Source organism: Psilocybe cubensis, chromosome 1 (genome assembly GCF_017499595.1).
Source record: "Psilocybe cubensis strain MGC-MH-2018 chromosome 1, whole genome shotgun sequence".
Lineage (NCBI taxonomy): Eukaryota > Fungi > Basidiomycota > Agaricomycetes > Agaricales > Agrocybaceae > Psilocybe > Psilocybe cubensis.
In genome coordinates this window covers 2,708,266-2,727,422 of record NC_062999.1, presented here as the reverse complement: position 1 = coordinate 2,727,422, position 19,157 = coordinate 2,708,266, and the positions used below count along the sequence as shown (strand labels likewise).

The window sequence follows — 19,157 nt, the reverse complement described above, 5'->3', positions numbered from 1 at the left end:
ATACGTCTAAATCATGTACTCAAAATTAAAAAATTTGCCCGTCCATGAAATGTTGCAGTACGTATCAGGGCGCTTTTGCCTTTTGCAAACTCCTAGGTCTAGGAGGCTTCAAGTCTTGGTGGGGTTGTCACAAGATAGGTGGAGGATGAAAAATTACAGAGAATGACATTGCAACACCTTTATGTGTGTACTGTATACAGCTCAGGATCCTAATTACACATAACTAGACATAGTGAACAATTAAACCATCAAGGCCTAAGCAGCAAGTATGGCACGCGATCCATCGATATTGGACTCAGATATTATGGCATCAGTCGAGAGAAGTTGGTGGCATAAAGAAGGGTGCCCAGTATGTAGGGTATCCAGGGTGCCCATCAGCACTGCCGCGTGAAGGATGATGAACAGCACTATAAAAATATTTAGTGCTTTATATCCATGGCCCTGTCGTGGCCGGTATTCCTTGTCCTTAATGAAACATTATACCATGATACGCAAATTGAACAATGTATAAATGTACATACCGTCCAAACACAGATGGTTGCTGCCTCATCATAATTTTGGCAGATGCAGGCAACATATTTATCTCCCAAACCATTAGTCGTTGACTAAGAAGATGATGTCAAAACACGTTGATAAGAATGAACTGATTTTACAGACATGTACGGCCCTAACTACGCCGCGGTTAAAGTCTGAATCTCATGGCATCACTGAGAAGCATATTGCATAGAATATCAGGCCAAATACCTGGAACTGCGAGCGCCCCAACCATCCTGCAATTCACACTGTTATAAATATCGACCATATTTTCTTTGGCGTAGGAGGGACATAGAATGTATTTGCCGCCCTCCAACGTACAGAGTTTTTGATTGATGCGAAAATTTGTGACACAAATCCCATGGTATGTCGAAGAGGGGATTAATCGTGTTGTGCCTATGTTAAGTTCAGATACTGAACGGTGTGATACTATGCAAGACAGACCATATATGACCGATCGAGTAACGATCCACGACCGAACCCAAACCCCGTTGAAGGCGGTCAATTTTCTTGTTTGCGGACAGTAGTCCATGGACTGAATGGGGCGTGTGCACACTCCGTTTCTGTCGGCATGCGTGTTGCAAATTTCTGCCAAAAATTGCTAATAAAAACCGGCAAGTTAAGGACCAACACTGGAAAGGCAGCTCGATAAATTACCGGATTGTCCTGTACTTTAAGCAGGAATATTCCTCCACCAGTGCCTCCCACAGCGATGACATTATCGTTTATCCAAAGGAAAGATGATACAGCGTCGCACTTCAGGTTTGGTCGCATAGTGGCAAGGTCGGTGAGATCGGCATCAGAAATGTTGTAGATAAACAATCCACCGTCGTTATCTTCAAGCGTTTACTTGGTTATGTTATATCACAGATAAGAGGTATGGGTACGGACCACAAACTGCCAGTAAGCGCCCTGCTGGCTGTAATTTAATCTCAGTGAATTCTCCGGAGCCTTCTGCGTGGTAGACATTTTGAAGTTTGAGTCCAAGTGTCTGCCAGAAAAATGAAGTCAACACCGACCCCAGAAGCACATCATAGAGCTCTCACATGATTGGTAATGGCGGTTGATGATTGCGGTCGTTTCATTGGGAAAGTAAGATCAACCAACAGCAGAGAAATGATATGTGGTATTTTTCCAATGTGAACCTTACCGGAATTTTATACAAAACTGAACAATTAAAGACCGTCGTTGATCCTACTATATGTCATCGCTGTCAAATATGACAGATATGACGGGTACTTAATCATCTTTCCCACCAGGGCGCCTAACAATAAGCGTTGTTTCGTGGGTGGAGCCTGTGTCAATGACTTCTATTGGCAGCCCCGCCATAACAACATTTACAGCCTAACTAATCGCCTAGTAGACACGGCTCCGAGTAGGCTTATGCTTATTTGCGCTCTAATTCAAACATGGAACTTCCACCAATTGGCTTCTGGTGCTCAGCTTAGGGTCACCGGTTTCCATCAACCATATACTGTAGACTTTAATTTTGTTATTCTTTTGACCATTCCTATTTAAGTTAAGACGTTGTTCTTATTATCTTTTCCCCGTCGACGCATTGGAAAGAAATGTTTTTAGCATATCCAAACAAGGCCAATTGTGCTCATATCTGGCCAGATGTTGGAATCTATTATATGCCTGTGTAGCAGTGTGAATGTAAACCTACGGTATTCATCACGTAGATCACGTACCTCGTCCAAAATGTGCTTGACAACATCGGATGGCTGTTGCGTGATCGTTCTACCTTGTCGCAAAGAGTTATTCAGAAGGCATGATCTTGCCTGATCCTGAATAAAAACCTTCAAGGTTGGGAGAAATTAGAAATGTTTAAACAAACAAAACAAAAGTCGTCCTTACTTGGACCTCTTTGTATAGAGAGGGAGGCCATCCAAGCACTTCTTGTAGGTTATATCCGCCCCTACTTGGAGACCCGGCCTGACCCTTAGGCCTAGGTATCAAACTATGGGTTGACGCCTGCTGCCAATATGCCACATTATGGGAGTCCACGGCAGGACAATCGGATTGGTTGCTGGTTAAGTCGCCCACCACCAGTGTACAGAATATGGGCGCCGGTGTGCGCGAAGGCATGGGAAACACAGTGTTAAGTCCATATGTGATAGGCGTCATCTTGGAGTCCAGACAATTGTTTTGGTTGCTCTGCTTTAAAGTGTTTGAAACGCTGCGGGGTGGCTTCCCAACGTGTCAATTGTGAAAATCGCGTGACTGGCCGTAGTTTTTATCGGACGTAATGAACGACAGTGCTACAACAAAGACGTAATAAAACACAATGCAATAAGCCCTGATCAGGATCCACAATTTATAACTGTAACATATGAGAGCCAGACCGGCTGCTTCGTTGTCAAAATGATTTTCAAAGGTGGCCCGGAACCGTAGCAGCGGAGCCGATGGAAGTCGCGCAACTGTTTGGGTTGACTGGACACGTTGTATTTTGAGCCTCAAGCACGAAGGGGGATCAAAGGATAGCTAATAATAACTTAAAGTGGAATGGAGGTAGGCCGGATGCCAGTTGTCCAATACCGGATATAGAACAAGGAGTGAAAATAGATAGGGAGCCACAGGGAGGGTTCTTCCTGTGCCAAGCCAAGACTATGTGAAAGTCGTGTGATCATGAGGGCGTGATCATGAGGGCGTTACGTGCAACAAGTCTAGGTTCTACTTCAGCATTGCCTCAACAATATTCAACAATATACATAGCAAACCGCCATCTTTTTAAACCCTCCCACTAAGAAACTGCTGATTAACACAAGAAATTTCTTAGTGATCCTTCAGCAAGTTTGTCTGTAAACCGTAATTTACGTAAGGGATCTTTGTTAGGTTAGGTGTTGTACGTGCACGCTACTCATGAATCATGATCAATCAAAGGCTTGGATCCGGGCGAGGATTTTCTGACGAAGCAGCGGAGCTCAAAATTGTTGAGCAAAAGGAAGGTTCCCCGGCTGATTGTTCGTTATCATTGATTTCATCAAACCAGTATCTACCTCTGACCGGGAGAAGCCATGAAACGCAAACACCACGAAGCCCAAATAGATGGCATAAAACGATTGAAGAATGAAATTGAGGTTTTCAGAAAGGTATTCGCAATAGCGGCGTCATACATCAATTAATTACAGTATTAAAATGTCGGTTTTTCATAGGCGCTGTGCGAAGAATTTGGTGACAACTTCGACCACAGTCTAGGGAGTCTTCAAGGCGTAAAAGTGGCGGCGCTCAAGCGTATATGTGCTATGTTTGGTCTTCACGTTGAAAAGAGCGGCGGTGTTCATCGACCAACCCATATCAAACAGGACTACATTGATAGCATATTAACGCACCTGACTCGGCTGGTATGATTGGCAAGCCCTGTACGCCCTAGTTTCTAAGTAACGGCTAGTCTGACACACTGCACTTCATATCTTTTCAGAAGGATGAACCTGAAGCCGAAGATTTTGACATGGAGGTAGACAGTGAGATTCAGCTGCTGGCACCAACCAATGTGAACAGCCGAGCTTGCATCAAAGTTAGACTCTACAACAACGCACGCGATTACTGCACGGAATATCTCGACGAGATGGAGATAACGTATCACCACGCAGTTGGGATCGTGATTGGCGACTTGAAAGCCATGTTGGGGTCCGATACAGCTCAGGTGAGACTTACACACAGATGCTAATTGAACTCGGATTGATTGAACCTCTTTTAAAATTTGAAGATAATACATCCAAGCAGCCACAAACCAATTGCGGAGCCCAGTAATGGGTGCATCGACCCATGCTTGATTCGGTTACTGTTGGGAACTGTAGGTTTTCTCAGAGTGGCGACCAGATAGTAATTATATGTAGTACAATAAAGAGAACAACCATGAAAACGTCATTATCACATCTGATAACCCAATCTGTTCAGCTCATTCTTGAAATTGGACAACTGCACTCTACAGATTATAGCCTCATGAAAACTTTGGTCTCCAGGGTGCCAACAATAGTATGCGGCCAGAAGAAGACAAAGGGTTGATCACGGTGACAAAGGCGAATAACCAGCCCCATTAATAACAAGGTTCCCTCGGTAGTCATTGTTCCACCACCGATGCAAAAAGCAAAAACAATAATTTGGCAAAGGAGCAAGATGCCCGGGAATACATTTGATAAACATTATAAACATCCATGTTGTACGCCTTCATCCCCACTTCAATCACAAATGCCATTGCAGTGGGCGCGACCTTCTTTCCCACTCTGGGAGGATGATCCAACTCCATCCGACGTCGAACCTTTACGACCTGCACATGGCACAGCGCCAGATTCCAACGAGTAAGATGAAGTTTCTTTTCTAAATCAGGACCCTCAAATTGATAGAAACCAGAGCAAATGCGATGCACGTAGACGTGGATCAGCACAAGGAGGAAGTAGCGGTGGAGTTATCAGTAGAGGGGGGAGAGGTGGATGTGAGGATGCGGCGCCCACCTGCTGCGAAACGCGGCATAAAAAGCAAGGAGGAAAATGTAGTTCATGTGAGTTTGACCTCATAAATTACGTCCGGTTATTAAACTATTTATTACAGTCGCTTATACGGGCGTTTCTTACCGACAAGAAACTAATTAAACAAGATGGTCAAGGAGATCACCGTAACGAGGATGAGAACGACCCCCTTCCGTCTTTCCCTACCTCCCCCGATGATTCTGCTGTCAAATCATTCATGGCAATGCAAACTAACACGGGACCGCATCGACACAACCCATTGATCTTGTGGACCAGTCCTATGTCGCACCCATGGAACCAACAAGTGCTCAATCATCTTCTCGACGACTTCCCACATTATGCCAAGGGAAAAAAGCTTCTCGAATTAACCCAGTTGCTGAAACAAAGTATCGGGGCAGATACCAACATATTGGAAATCCTAGATGCCACTGTGTCCCCTAACAGTGTGAGGCAGATTCTGGAAAAGAAGCTGGATGCTAGACGACAGGGAATGCAGGCTGCTATAAGACGGGCCCACAGGATGCAGAGGCCTACGCCAACGTCTGTTGCACTTACAGATATCGAATTGCGTGCTCAAGTCAAAAAGCTCAAGATCGAAAATGATAGGCGCAACCGACGCAGAGAGCGAAGAAACATCGTCAGTGACGTTTTCTTTTTCTCTGTCCTTTTTTTCTAACTTTATTGACAGAGGTATATTCGTCGCTTTGAAATCATAGAGGAACAATTAATGCTGGCGGCGGACGACGAAGCTCGTGATTTATGGCGGTCAATTCAGAAGTTCTATGCCCATTTCATGAATGAGGACATAAGCTCGGATGAATCTGAAGGAGAATGTCGCCCACCGCTGGTTAAAGGTATAAGGCGTATCAGGCGGCATTGGATCTCCCCTGCCGTATCTGCAGTATGTCAACGTTTAGGTCACTATTCGTCGGAGGAACATCAATTAATCATGCAAACTTAGGTTTTCCATTTCATCGACAAACACTATACATCGGAATATACTACTGGGATGAAGAAGAGGGGGGCAGCGCCTTTGCCTCGTGATTTGGTGTCAACCACAGTTGATTTTCTTTCGAAGCCAAGGCCTGAACTTCCCATCAATTTTTATTCATCCGAACTAACGGCTGTGGTCCTTCGTGGGTTGCGCCCCAAACCTGTGTTTCAAATCCCTCGGGTGAGGATCTGTGACACTTTAGAGTTTGTACAAATCTGACGACTCCTAGATCCCTACTGGTGTCCAATGACTCCATATCGTCTGAAGAGTTATTGGGCACGAGTAATTATTAAACTAAACTCAATGTAAAATGAGTAAACAATAGCGTGTCCTGGCGGTATGTGCCACAGAAAAGGGTAATAAATATGCGTAATATTGTTGGAATTTGAAAATGGCTACAAGTTAACAACGTGGAAAACGGGGGCTTGCAAAAACTACCAAAGATGCGGATGATGTGCCTATGAGTTTTTGTAGTCAACACGCTCTGACTGACTAAATGCATCTTGACATCACCCGATGTCGTTCCAGAATAAACGCTGAAGTAACGCACGTCGTAGATGAGATATCCAAACCAACAAATAAACTTACTACGAACCTAATAAGATGTTCGCCTGCTAGTTCTGGGCCTCCTGCGATCAGAGTGATTTTCCATCCCGTTGCGGCACGTACTGCATCTAAAATAGGCTACAATATCTGCGGCAAGCTTTGAATAGCCCTATAAATTCATTAATACTATTAATACGATTCTGTGTTCTCAAGCAGGATACACACCTTTCCGGTCCGCGGAAGTTGTCGACGGAGCAGGCCATTTTAAATCGTCTCCATGGGTGGTGCGCGCGCGTTTGATGGGCGTCTTCTCATTACTGAAATAATCCGGACGACTTCGACTTCATTTATTTAATGGACTCCAACGAACGTAGAGTAGAGATCTGTCAACATGAGCATTGCCTCGGATAAGTATGCATCGTAGTTTCCGAGCGATGTGAAATGTCACCTGACCGCATCGACGTGAACGGTGACAGAGACTCCATCATCGTGACATTTTTTGTTGCTTTCTTATCATCTCATCTCATCTCATCATCTTCCCTTCGCTCCCAAATACCGTGACGCCTACGCTTTGCCTTGGCCTTGGTGTTCTGAGTTGTTCGCGCTCTCTCGCGATTCGCGAATCACAGGTGAGGCCTAACTAGGACATTATTTCTCCCCGCCCCAATCTTCTTTCACCTGGATCCAAAGACTTTTGGTACTGCAGGAATGTTCGGGCACGGACATACACTGCAGCGCCATTTGTGCCTTTGCCAGAGATTTTTTCTCCCCTTGTCCTCCCCATTTACCGACTACATCCACACTCAAAGCGTGCATTTAGTATTTAGGTTTTTCTTGAAATGTTGGGTCTCGTCGTCCTCGATGCGTCGTTCAACTTGGTGTCCAGCCTCATTCAAGCACTCAAGTGGGAGGGCATGAACGAGGATGTTTCGCCGCCACCGAGTCCTAAAATGTGTGCCGCTGTACACATCACAAGCCCTATCGTATCCTCCCCATCGACCTTACCCGCGCTCGAATCTTTCCCAACCACCCCTCACTCTGTTCTTGGTCCACCATCTGCCACTTTTGATCCCTCATCCAGTACCCTTGATCTACTCTCCTCGATTGATACCGCCTGTTCCAACACCATATCCAGTGCCCAGAAAAGGAAACTCAAACGTAATATGTCCGCCAAGAACGCGCGCTCGAAACGGCGCGAAAAAGCTGCTGAAGCTTTGTCGTACCGTGTACACGCCTTTAGGGCATCGCAGAAAGCTACATCCCAGAAGACCCCCGCTTCGATGTCGACCTCGGTACACTGCGAAATCGACGTCCATGATCTTCCTGTGACGAGCACCGCTTTCACCGCCTTGGATCCGCCACCCAATACACGCAAGCGGAGACGGGCGTTTTTGAAATCGCGTACTCGCCGCAAGCCGCAGCCGGTTTTTACCCTGGCTGACCTTGTAGGCCCCGATTCCAAGTTTCAGTTCAAGCTAGTGAAAGCGACCAGGTCTTATTATGTCTCCTTCTTGTTTACTAATTTTGACGTTATGGTTGTTCAGCAAACCAACTGCTATCGTTGACTCTGAAGACCGCATCATCGGCGTCGTCGCCAACCACCCAGATGACAAGGATTGGGCTCAACTCATGCAGGAGGCCGCTGATGCTCTCGAGTCACATCGAGATAGTGTTTCCCAGAACGACCTCATTCATCGACGTGGCGCTTTCAAAGCTCTTCGGTGTGGAGTTTCGTACGGTGGCGGTCAGGAAGTGCCAGGAAATTTAGTTGATGGAGACAACGCTGACATCTTAAAGGCATTGAACGGTATGAAGGCGTTCAAACGTCTCGCGAGCTTTGCTTCCTGTATGTATTCTCGCTTATTCGAAACTAATTTTTTTCTCATCTTCTATTCGTCTAGCTGTTATGTGTACCTGGGCCTCGTCGCTCTTCAACTACTATGCCACGATGCTCGACGGTCTCCACAACGAACACCGTCATCTTGTGCGAATTTTCCGCGACAGCATCTTCAGTGCCGTTTCCTACAACTTCGGTCCAAGGACTGTTTGCTACAAACACAAGGATTATGCCAATCTGGCCTTCGGATTCTGCGCCATCACGGCGCTGGGCACATTTGATTATACAAAGGGCGGTCATCTTGTTCTGTGGGATCTCCAATTAGTCATTGAATTCCCTGCCGGCTGTACCATCCTTATTCCTTCGGCTCTCATCGCCCATTCCAACATTCCTGTGGCTGAACATGAACGTCGATATTCATTCGCCCAATACACTTCTGGTGGACTATTTCGGTGGGTTTCACACGGATTCAAGACGCGGGAAGATTACCTCGCGACACTTTCTTGCGAAGAACTCGCAGCGCACAAGGAGAACGACAGCAAAAGATGGGAATTTGGATTGTCAATGTTCTCCAAGTGGCAGGACATGAAAGGACCCCGTCATTCGGAACATTAACTACATGTATATATTATTTCTTGTACCCATTTCCTTGTGTGTCCAAAAAAAACAAAGTTTTTGTATCTTGTGCTATTTCGGGTGCTGATTTCGGGCAAGGCCAACTGAGCTTTAAACGAAGCTGTAACACTCAAATCTGCAGCTATATATTGATTAAGCATGTAAGCCGTCTATGTAATAGTCCCCGTACAGTATGCTACGTGGTCTCGTGGAAATGTTTAATCGGGGCGCGCGTTTGGTATTTGTCTGACACACGTCCCCAGATTGTGGGCTACACCGCTCGCTTGAAACCTAGCGTGAATCGTCAAAGAGAAATTGGTTTTTCTTAACAAGACTGTCGGACTCGTGCTTTGACCACCCTTTGCCACCACACATCGTCACAGCAGTGACATGTGCCTCCCACAAGAACAATGCAGACTGGGCAGCGGCACACACTATGAGACAGGGGATAGGGAGCAGATGAAACGACGGCGTCCGGTATGAGGGTGATTGAACGACGACCACACTATCTGATATGAGAGATGGAATCTTAGAATTTGAAGAAATGTACAGAGAAGGATATGAGAGATGGCAGATTGGACGACAGTGTACAATATGAGAGATTGAGTTGTAGCACCCAATATGAGGATGGAGATTTTGAATTATGTATTCGCAATTTCCGACCCTTGGTCGTCGTCCATTGCATTCTCTAAAGCTGACCGTGGAAAGCATTTTAGCCTGGTGCATCCTGCAGAGAGGCAGACGGTTGGTGCTGTTGTATGTGCTGAAGTTTTCTCCGACGAGAAGAATGTGGGTGATGGGAGGTGGGAAACCTACGGCCTGATCCCTTCCTCTCATGGCACCCTCCGACAGTGTTGTATACCGTGGCCTGACATCTCTGCATCGTATGTGATTTACATCTCCGCGATGGATGCATACACCTGGTGTCAGGATGTCAAATGCGGCCTGAGCCTCTTCAGCACATTGGAAGAGCTTTTATCATAAATTTGACACTTCACTCCCATGTCAACTTATGATAGAAATTGTGTAATTATGTGGTACATACGTCTAAATAATGTACTCAAAATTAAAAAATTAGCCCGTCCATGAAATGTCGCATTACGTATCAGGGCGTTTTTGCCTTTTGCGAACTCCTAGGCCTTGATCTCGAGGAGGTGTTTTTCAACAGCCTTCGAAGAAATTCTTTAGTAGCCCAATCTTCTTCATATTGAGCCAACACAGGGCAGATATTCGTTGCCTGGTACGAACAATGCCCGGATCACGTCAAAAGTCTTGTACAGTAAATGGTGGCCAAAATCACCTCTTTTGTCAGAATAGCCAGATGTTCTTTCTTCTGATCCTTGAGCGGCATTCCAAGGTCTAAATGCTGTTCCGCAAGGGATTTGATGGTAGCCTATTTCAATGTAAGTCAATGGAAATAAAATGTATTGTGGAAAACCTGCCTTGACACCTGCATAGTCACCTTTAGACCATTGCAGAAACGGCTCGAATCGACCGATTGTTAAGTTGGCGGGTTTCGGGATTGACTTCGTTTTGTTATATTGCGCACCAGAGGTTTGCATTGACTCATTTGCGTTGCTGTGGCTCAGACCCCGATTCATAGAAGCCGAGTTGAGCGTAGTTGCCGGTGGAACTGAGGAGGCAGTCGGCTTTGAAGGCGAATATGAAATTGCGATGATTCTTGCTCTGGAAGGTGTTCCCTTTTCTTCTGCGGTACCGCACTGTTCGACAGACGGTTGCCTGGGCATTGAGTACAAAAATCTGTTCTTGAAATCAGGTTTCTGGGCCGATTTCCAACGAAGCATTGCAAGGTCGACGTGTCTGGGAGTTGAGTGGGCTTTGGGCATAACTATGCGTTACAGTGTCTGACGAAAGTTGCACTGTGCAATTTAAACTTTGCGATGCTATTGTTGAACACTTTTACTTTATTGTGAGTTTTCAAGAAATAAACGTAGTTTCGAACTGCAACCCAGTATTTGTCATTGCTTCATCGACAACCATTGACAATAGGAATGCGTCACCTACCGGTTACCTAGGAACCCACATAACTGATGTAGCCTAAAAGTGTCATAATACAGATTCTCATCAGCCCGGGATACAATCCTACAAGCGCCTAGCTAGTTATGTACCTCCGAAACAAACATCGAGCCATGATGTCGTCAATTGATATTTTTAGAATCCTAGAATATGCGGAGCGGTGGCTGTGGGTACATACTCGGGCTTGAAAACCTTGATAGCCTTTTGGGCACAGCTTTTGTTATTCCAGTGCCAAGTATGGGCGGGAAATATATACTAGTCGACCATTCCAAGTAAAATAATCTTCATATGGCTTCGACTTCGCTCTCTTCTACTAAATCTCCAGATGGCGGGACTCGACATGATGTCGGATTCTTGATCATTTCTAGGCCATATACGACCACATTTCAAACCATAGGAATATATCATAAACTCGCCTACTTATCACCAGTAGGTCGGTGGGATTTGACGTTCGACAAACTGGTTGTTTGCGTCTGGCTTGGACCCGGTTTGAACCACATTATTATATTTACAACGTAACATAACCTAACCCATACAAAATCACAGAACAACTTACAATCGACATCCCAGACACGACTGTATTTCTCATATGGCCGGAAAAGAAGATTATTGTGCGGATTGCCATGTAGGTGTAGAATGGAGTGTAATGCGGGGCATATTTAACCGTATCGTCTAGCCTCAGCTTCGCGAACCCGTCAGACTTAACTACAATCGATTTGCAAAAGTCCAGTCACGAGAATACGATTACACCCGACTCCAGCGTCATTTTTCATGAGCTTGTCAATATCAACACAACACCCTGCCTCCTGTTCATCAGCCAAGTCAACAATACCAGCATGGATCAAATATTCACAAAATCGAGCATTTTCTCATTTTCAACCTATGCACTCAAAACCGTGATTGATTGTATGACATTCTTCGAGGGACATATCGCTGATGGAGATGCACTTCATTCAGAGATTTTGAGGAAGTGGTTCGCTAACACTTCAAAGAAATTGGATGAACAGGATCCGTCAAAATATCTATTCGACCCCACCGTACTGCTAGTAGGTATTATAAACCACCTTAGGGCTGCCATTATCGAAAACCATACCTTCGACATACAAGGAAAAAAGTCGATTTTGATCCCGTTCATTTTTATTCGTGGTTGGTTTAACATCTTGTCAGCTTTGCTCAAAGGCCCGGAGAAGGATAATACCGTAAAAAGGTTGCTTGATATGGGGAAACAAGATAATTAGCATTGAATACATGTTATTGTGGCTTGTAACTTGAGCTTGAATTTGAATAGTGTTACATAGCGGTATCTTTGGACCGATGCCAATGGCGGATCAACAATCACACCCAAACCCGGCTGCTCTCGTGAACCTGCACAAAATGTCATACACGAGAATGCAACGCGGTCAGTCGCGGCAGTCGCAATGACATCTCACTTTCCATTCACCCCACTCCACTAATTCAAAGCAACTAACTCAGTAAGTGAGATGCAGAAATTAAAATTAATGAACAAAATCCTTGTGGTATACTAGGCTAATCCTACATACTATATCTACAGGCAAGAGCAAAGGTTTCAGCCAGCCATGCATGGATACTAATCTAATTTGTGTCTGCTAGATAAATTACTACCATCTGTGACGTCAAGTGAAGGGGCCAGGAGTAATAAATCAACGATGGCCCAACTGGCCAACAATCCGATATGGTCGGCAACTCGCAGTGATCATCACTGGATGTGCCAGGGGATCATGAGCTGGACACCTCGTGACCTTACCGAACTGAATCCAGAGTCCAGACCAAGTCCTGGCAGCGCCTAAGCCTCATGCCACACCGGGGGTGGTCGGTTAATGATCAGCCTGGACTTTTCTTCTTGCAACCTAACCTCGATAAAGCACAGAGGATCATTTGTTGGATACAATACTTCAAATAAGACTTATCATGTATTCATTATAAAGATGATGATTTTACGACTCATGAGTATATTGACCGTACTAATTACTATCAGCCAGATGTTCACTCAACCGGAAAGACGTTAAACTTCATACTGACTCCGGAGTCCGGACGAATTTTTATGAGTTGATCCACAGACATTTTCGGCACAAGTAGTATATAGCTCGATGGCAGTGGCTGAGAGGATGCAAAGAATTAGATTGGTGGCGACCACTAAACCAAGAATAGATAGACCAGCTCAAGATGCTGGAATAAGCAAATGCTTTGATGATGGTTTCACGCAAAGATGATCCCTCAAAAATTGACGGCCTTATCATGCTATCATGCACTGAACCGAATTCAAATCTTATTGCGATTGGCTCAATTGCTATTCATTACAGGGGATTGGTCCGCACAACCCCGGTGTGCGAGCCGAAACTGCTCCGGTTCTCACCAGTTCTGTAATTGACTGCATGTTTGGAGATTACTGACCCTGCAATTTTGGACCGTCGGGGTCGGGGGCCACAGGCAGTGCTTGTCATTCAATTATACACCCCTTAGTATGGTGAGCATGCAGTGAACAGTCCTTTTTCGAAGTCTTCTTTCCCTGTACGGGCCACACAAATTGCAAAACTGCTGGCATGATTACCTTTCAAACTCCACATCGCTTCCGAAAATGTCACTAGGGTCAAGATCTGAATCAAGAGCCAATTATACTTAAGAGAATAGATGACTTTTTTTCTCGGCCGGTGCAGCAAAAGTTTACTGGTCATCTCTTTGGCCATTGTGGTCTAGAGCATCATCTCGAAAATATCTATGTTTTAAAAAAACATCACTTGCGTTGGATTAAGCACGAGAACAATGTTTTCTTACACATTTGCACTAATTTGTTTCCCTGAGTTCGCGCACGCTAAAGTAAATGCGACATCAGCGCTTACCTCATCTGGACAACATCCACCACTGGGCTAATTTGATCCTACTGATTCAGAGGACATTTCCGACCCCATACATCCATCTCTCCACAACTCACAGTCGTGCCGATGGACTCCGGGACTGATCTCTTCAGACAGATATCGTCTTTTGATACGAAAGAGACCATCCAGAGCTGTTGTTTAACGTCAGATGGGTCTCAAATACTTGCTGGAGGTGTGTCCTATATTTAAATATTGATCTGGCTTGCCGTCGTTACCCACCCAATGAACCACAGGAAAAAAATCAGTAAAAGTGTGGAGAACATCCACTGGCACACTTGATCAAACCATCTTTATTGGCTCAGAAGTTACAGTGTTACATTGGGCAAATATGAGTGAACATTTTGACTCCGTTTGGGTGGGATCTATTGATGGGTCGGTCAACCTATATTATCGTCGTCGTTCAGCTCGGTCTTTCTTCAATTTTTGGACAAAGGCATGTATAGAATCTGTGTCCCATTGCCCTTGTTGACATGTATTTTTCTCCGTTACAGGCTCAGCGGTTGCCTCAGTTCAACTTGGCTTTGAAATGCTCTATGTGTGGTCCCATCGAAGGGATTTCTTCAGGAGAGAACCTGGTTGCCGCGGTTGGAAATATGAGCTTACAGCTATGGGAGGTTGGGGTTCGCCCTTTGGCGGCATCTCAGCCCGAGTCTGTCTTCACTTTATCGACACTGGACCAAATACAGTTGAAGAACCAAAGCATCACACGTAGTCAGATTCCCATTGGACTTTCATATTCCGTTTTAGAGCATAAGCGAATTCATTCGGTTCATTTTCTCCGGGATGCAACACTTCTGGTGTCCTTCGTCGACTCCCATCCAGCAGGACAACAAAGTGCCTTGTGGGTGACGCGTTCTCCGGCAAATTCTTTGCTGATACAAATACTTTGCTGATATTACCTTTTAGAGCCCTGTACCGTTTACGACCTTGGAGGTTTCTGCGTGCCACTGTCATTAATAGAAGGATGTGATGATATTTCTCTCTGGTGTATTGACATTTCATGCTAATGGTCTTTTTTCTAGAGGAAACTTGGACGTTAGTGAAGATCAAAGCAAAGTTGCTTTTACGAATCTTCTCAACGGCGTCGAAGTATTTTCTTTACCGATGCTTAACCACGTTGTGTCGATACCACAGGACATTATTGCGAGATTTAATGTAACTATTGGCATCCATTATTTTGACAACGAAACGGTGGTTGTCGGAGATGGTGGTTGTTTGTCTATCTATCACATTTCCACGAAGACCGTAATGCATCGACTACAGGGCCTCTTGGAAGAAGGTAAGACCTGACTTTCCTGGTTGAGTGGGTGTACTCACCCAGGTCATGGAATGTCGACTGATTTGGAACAAAGATGTCTATCGTAGCATTGATGTAAGTGTGACTTTGTCAGAATTCTATTATAAATTATCAAGTCGGCTCTTTACTAGGTCTCTTTTCAACATCATACTCTCGTCGGGGGATCGAATTCGGGGATGCTCACGGCCTGGAGGTGGGAAAAGGTGCTTCTTGATAGCACGTTAATCCGGTCTGTGAACTGACAACATGATAGATTTATCCAGTCAAAAATGAGGGGAAAACGGTGTATCCCACAGGCTTTTTAACTGCTTTGTTTTGCTTTTGCGCCACTGTTATTTTTCTGTTCTTATTCCCAGCAGCATCTGCTTATTACCTACACCATATGTTAGGAATCTCATGAAAATCTTTCTCCAGCAGACAATCTCCCTGGTCCGGGTCATATTGAGCCAAGAAGTTTATACAGATTTTTCGCCTGTTCCCACGGCGCCTCGCGGGTGTGAAGCCGCTGGCGACCTGGCTCGCCTTCCGTCGTCAGCAAATTCCACAGTTTTCAGACCTTCCTGATGTCTGCCTTATTGAAGAAGCCTGTTCAGCTTAATGTTCAGAACAACCTGTCTCAGAGAAAGACGACAGGGACTTCCTACAGCTTTTCGAAGAAGAAATCTTTGAAGTTTCAGAGCGTACGGTGCTTCACCAGTCGACGTCAACTTCGGCTGTGCTAAATTTACTGTAATTCAATATATATTACAATAGATATGATATAAACGATGTTTCAAGCCTTAGTTATATAAGCCCTATCCAGTATAGAGCGATGAGTGCAAGAAAGAGATCAAATTTTTGTTGGAAGTTATAATTCCCACGCTCCATCAGCACGATTGGACGCTCATGCGCGTCTCTCAGCCACTCGCGCACGTCCCTCAGCATGCACGCACCTCCAAACACCGAGTCACAAGAAATGTATGTCAGCGGGTAGGTGAGGGTGTTTCAGGCTACCCCACCATGTACCGAGCGAAGTCGCACGCGGGTGCGCGTAGGTCCGCGTCCTGCGGGTGGTGTTGGGGCGGTGGGCGAAGGAGGCTGGGGGGGTGGAGGAGGAACCGCAGAGTTCAAACGGTCCGTGGACCGCCGGGACATACCTTGTGAAGGGGTTTCGTGTCGATCGCCGCCATCGAGGGATGTCGCCATCTCAAAGCACATGTTCTCGAAAGTCACTTGTCAATTTGGTCGTCGACGGACCGGGTGTGAATCGGAATGTAGATGGAGATAAGTTCAGCACACTACGTAGAGGGGATTCCCAGTTACAGCGCTGCATCTTCTGTAGCAAGTGGCATGCCAATCGTGTTGACGCAAATGAACAGTGAGCTCAGGCGGTTACGCTCCACAAATGCTCATTAAGCAAAAAATTGCGCTCAACCCGAAGACGAAAACAAAAACATTCGATATGACTTAATTTTTTGTAACGTAACATGATTCAAGTGTACTTGGCTATCAATTGTGAAAAATTGGAGGTGAAGGAACGTGGAGAGGTTCATATGGCACTGTGAAAACCCGACAGACGATGTTACACTTGATGTCCATTATGCCATGCTGTTGGGCTCGGCAGTTGGAAAAATTGCGGAAACTGAGCCAGGAGTTGTGGAGGAAGTCTGTGATTTCGAGTATTGGGCGGACTGCGATACTTTATCCTTCCATTCTTGGTATTGTGCTAGCAGACTCTGAGTCGAGACATAGGCATTTATTCCTTGGTTGAAGGGAATAAAGTATTCACCTCTATCTCGTGGATGAATGTCCAGCCGGTTGTTGTATAAGACGCGACGTGCATCGGTGTGTACTTTGGGGAGTCCCAAAGGGGTGTCTATGCACGGTGGATTTACGTAAGGACACCGTAGAAAAACAGAATCGGCATAAACTCACCTTAGGCTTTTCATGCCACATTTCCACCTCCGAAATCTTGTCCTCACCCAGCTGAAGCAGGTTTGAGTCCATATTCCAGTTCGTTTGGTCGACGACAAATTCAAATAGAGCTAGGGTCGATTTTTCCAACCTGAATCTGGTAATCTCCACCGCAGCCTTCATATGCGCATTAAACTGAGCTTCACTGTACGGTGCGTTTTCGGACTCCGTGCCCGAACTTGAACAGGAACATGGGTGGAATGAATGGGGGGAGGATTGTTGGAGTACTTCGGCTTCGATTTTTAGTATCTCCTCAAAGCTGAGGATTTTCATGTCGGGGGAAGCATTCATTTTAGAGTGGTTAGAGGTCAAGTTGAAAAGAACTCGCACAACAAAAAAAATGTTCAGGGGACTTATATACGTAAAGGTAGGTTCTTTAGCTTATTCTATACTGATTATTCCAGATGGCTGTCTAGCAAAATACCCCTGTCTAGCAAAATACCCCAGTCCTTAAAAGCATATTGCGTGCTTAAACTCGCGAGATTCGACAGTAAGGATGAAGACGGGCAGGGCGAGGAAGAGGTGACAGACAGGGACAAGTATAGCACGATGCACCCAACAAGGAGGATTATCACGGAGCTTACTCCAACAAAGCCGAAGGTCTGTATGGTTTTACGAGCGATTGAGGAAGGATGAGGCTGGTTGGGTGGGAAAAGCATGCCATGTCAAACTTAAGTACTAGAAATTCACACGCATAGAGGTTAGGTTAAGTTAACGAGAGTGATCTGACCAATGGAGCGTCGTTTTGGAGATATTGAATCATGAGCCAATGAAATCTCGTCCTGGTTTCCAATAATTCCCACGCCGCTCAATTGAGATAGGACTGTTCAAGGCAGCCGCGTACGAGATTCTTGAGTCGGTCGAAGCAAGTCCATAACATAAACAGTATCCTGAAATCAATTGATCAAAGCTGCATCATAGCTATTTTGCACTGAGGCGACGCCAGAAAGCACCTGCAGCCATCCCTGCTTTTTCTATTTAAACAATTTTACCGTTTTCTTCAATTTCAGGCATGTCGTCCCATCATATGCATCAATCAGTGGACGGGGGAAAGGTGCCTCGTCACCGTCATATAATTCAATCAGTAAACGGGGGCATGATGCCTCGTGAGTCTCTTAATCCTCTATATGATACACCTCTTTCTGCAGCAATCTATCCCCCCCCTCCCCCTCCTTTTCCACTCTTTACAGACCCTTCTTCATTGCCCCCTTCTCAATTTCCAATGCCGAGGGGATATGCACCCCCCACGTATGCAGAACATCTCTATCTGTGGTCCCAGTCACGCTTCAAGATAGACTTCAATGTCTATCCTCCGTATCCTCCAACTCGTCTATACTTGCCCACACATCCACCACTTGACGTGCGCCGTTTTTGCTGATCCTTGGTATAGTGTTACTAATTTACTATCTCTAAAGTGTGCCGGCTTTGAGGATCACCCGACTTCTTCAAATGGCAAGAAAGTACGTGTTCACAGTATGTTTCTATTTAAAATTCACTTTAACCCTTCTCATAGCCCCGTCTATCGCTTATACAACGGCGATTGTTGCGGAGGGCAAAGCTTCGTGATCGTCGATTGCACTCCGAGGCTTATAGCGATGGGGTAGGTTTCAAAAATTGTGCTGAATATTTCTTTGCAACTTATTTGACTTTCTTCATACCAGAGTCGACAAGAAACTGAGGAAGGGTTATCATGGATCCATCATCACCCAATATCCCCTCAAAAACTGTCAAAGTACTCCGAGCTTGCAGCAAACCTTGCATTCCTTGAGCAAGAGAGGATTGTTTCTAAGTGCACATCGATGTCTTGAATAACAGGTCGGTGTACCGAGTAATAGTTCGTCGTGTTAGATACGGACAATGGGAAGCTGGTCTTCAATAAATACTCAAACTTTCTGGGTACCTCGGTTATATTCTGTATAGCTTTCCATTTGCGCGTTTATTATAATCGTTTTTTCGGCATGTCTTACGCCTTCGGGTGAGA

The 19,157-nt window shown here is 45.3% G+C and overlaps 4 protein-coding genes across 4 annotated transcripts; 3 read left to right on the top strand and 1 right to left on the bottom strand.

Moving 5' to 3' along the window:
- Positions 1–3,551: 3,551 nt before the first annotated feature.
- On the top strand, positions 3,552–4,287 carry JR316_0000897 (uncharacterized protein; the record flags this gene model as incomplete). The annotated part of the gene is given in 4 exon segments (XM_047886711.1): positions 3,552–3,626; positions 3,690–3,878; positions 3,956–4,180; positions 4,198–4,287. The coding sequence occupies 4 exon segments, from the start codon at positions 3,552–3,554 to the stop codon at positions 4,285–4,287; spliced, it is 579 nt and encodes a 192-aa protein (XP_047754457.1).
- Positions 4,288–4,725: 438 nt separating this feature from the next.
- JR316_0000896 (uncharacterized protein) lies at positions 4,726–6,247 on the top strand (the record flags this gene model as incomplete). Its single annotated transcript, XM_047886710.1, has 6 exons — positions 4,726–4,835; positions 4,864–5,035; positions 5,086–5,640; positions 5,692–5,904; positions 5,965–6,177; positions 6,227–6,247. 6 exons carry the CDS (start codon positions 4,726–4,728, stop codon positions 6,245–6,247), a joined length of 1,284 nt encoding a protein of 427 aa, XP_047754456.1.
- A 1,135-nt stretch (positions 6,248–7,382) lies between these two features.
- Positions 7,383–8,995, top strand: JR316_0000895 (uncharacterized protein; the record flags this gene model as incomplete). The annotated part of the gene is made up of 3 exons (XM_047886709.1): positions 7,383–8,035; positions 8,088–8,389; positions 8,445–8,995. 3 exons carry the CDS (start codon positions 7,383–7,385, stop codon positions 8,993–8,995), a joined length of 1,506 nt encoding a protein of 501 aa, XP_047754455.1.
- Positions 8,996–16,800: 7,805 nt separating this feature from the next.
- Positions 16,801–17,467, bottom strand: JR316_0000894 (uncharacterized protein; the record flags this gene model as incomplete). The annotated part of the gene is made up of 3 exons (XM_047886708.1): positions 16,801–16,938; positions 16,992–17,078; positions 17,138–17,467. The coding sequence occupies 3 exons, from the start codon at positions 17,465–17,467 to the stop codon at positions 16,801–16,803; spliced, it is 555 nt and encodes a 184-aa protein (XP_047754454.1).
- Positions 17,468–19,157: the final 1,690 nt, after the last annotated feature.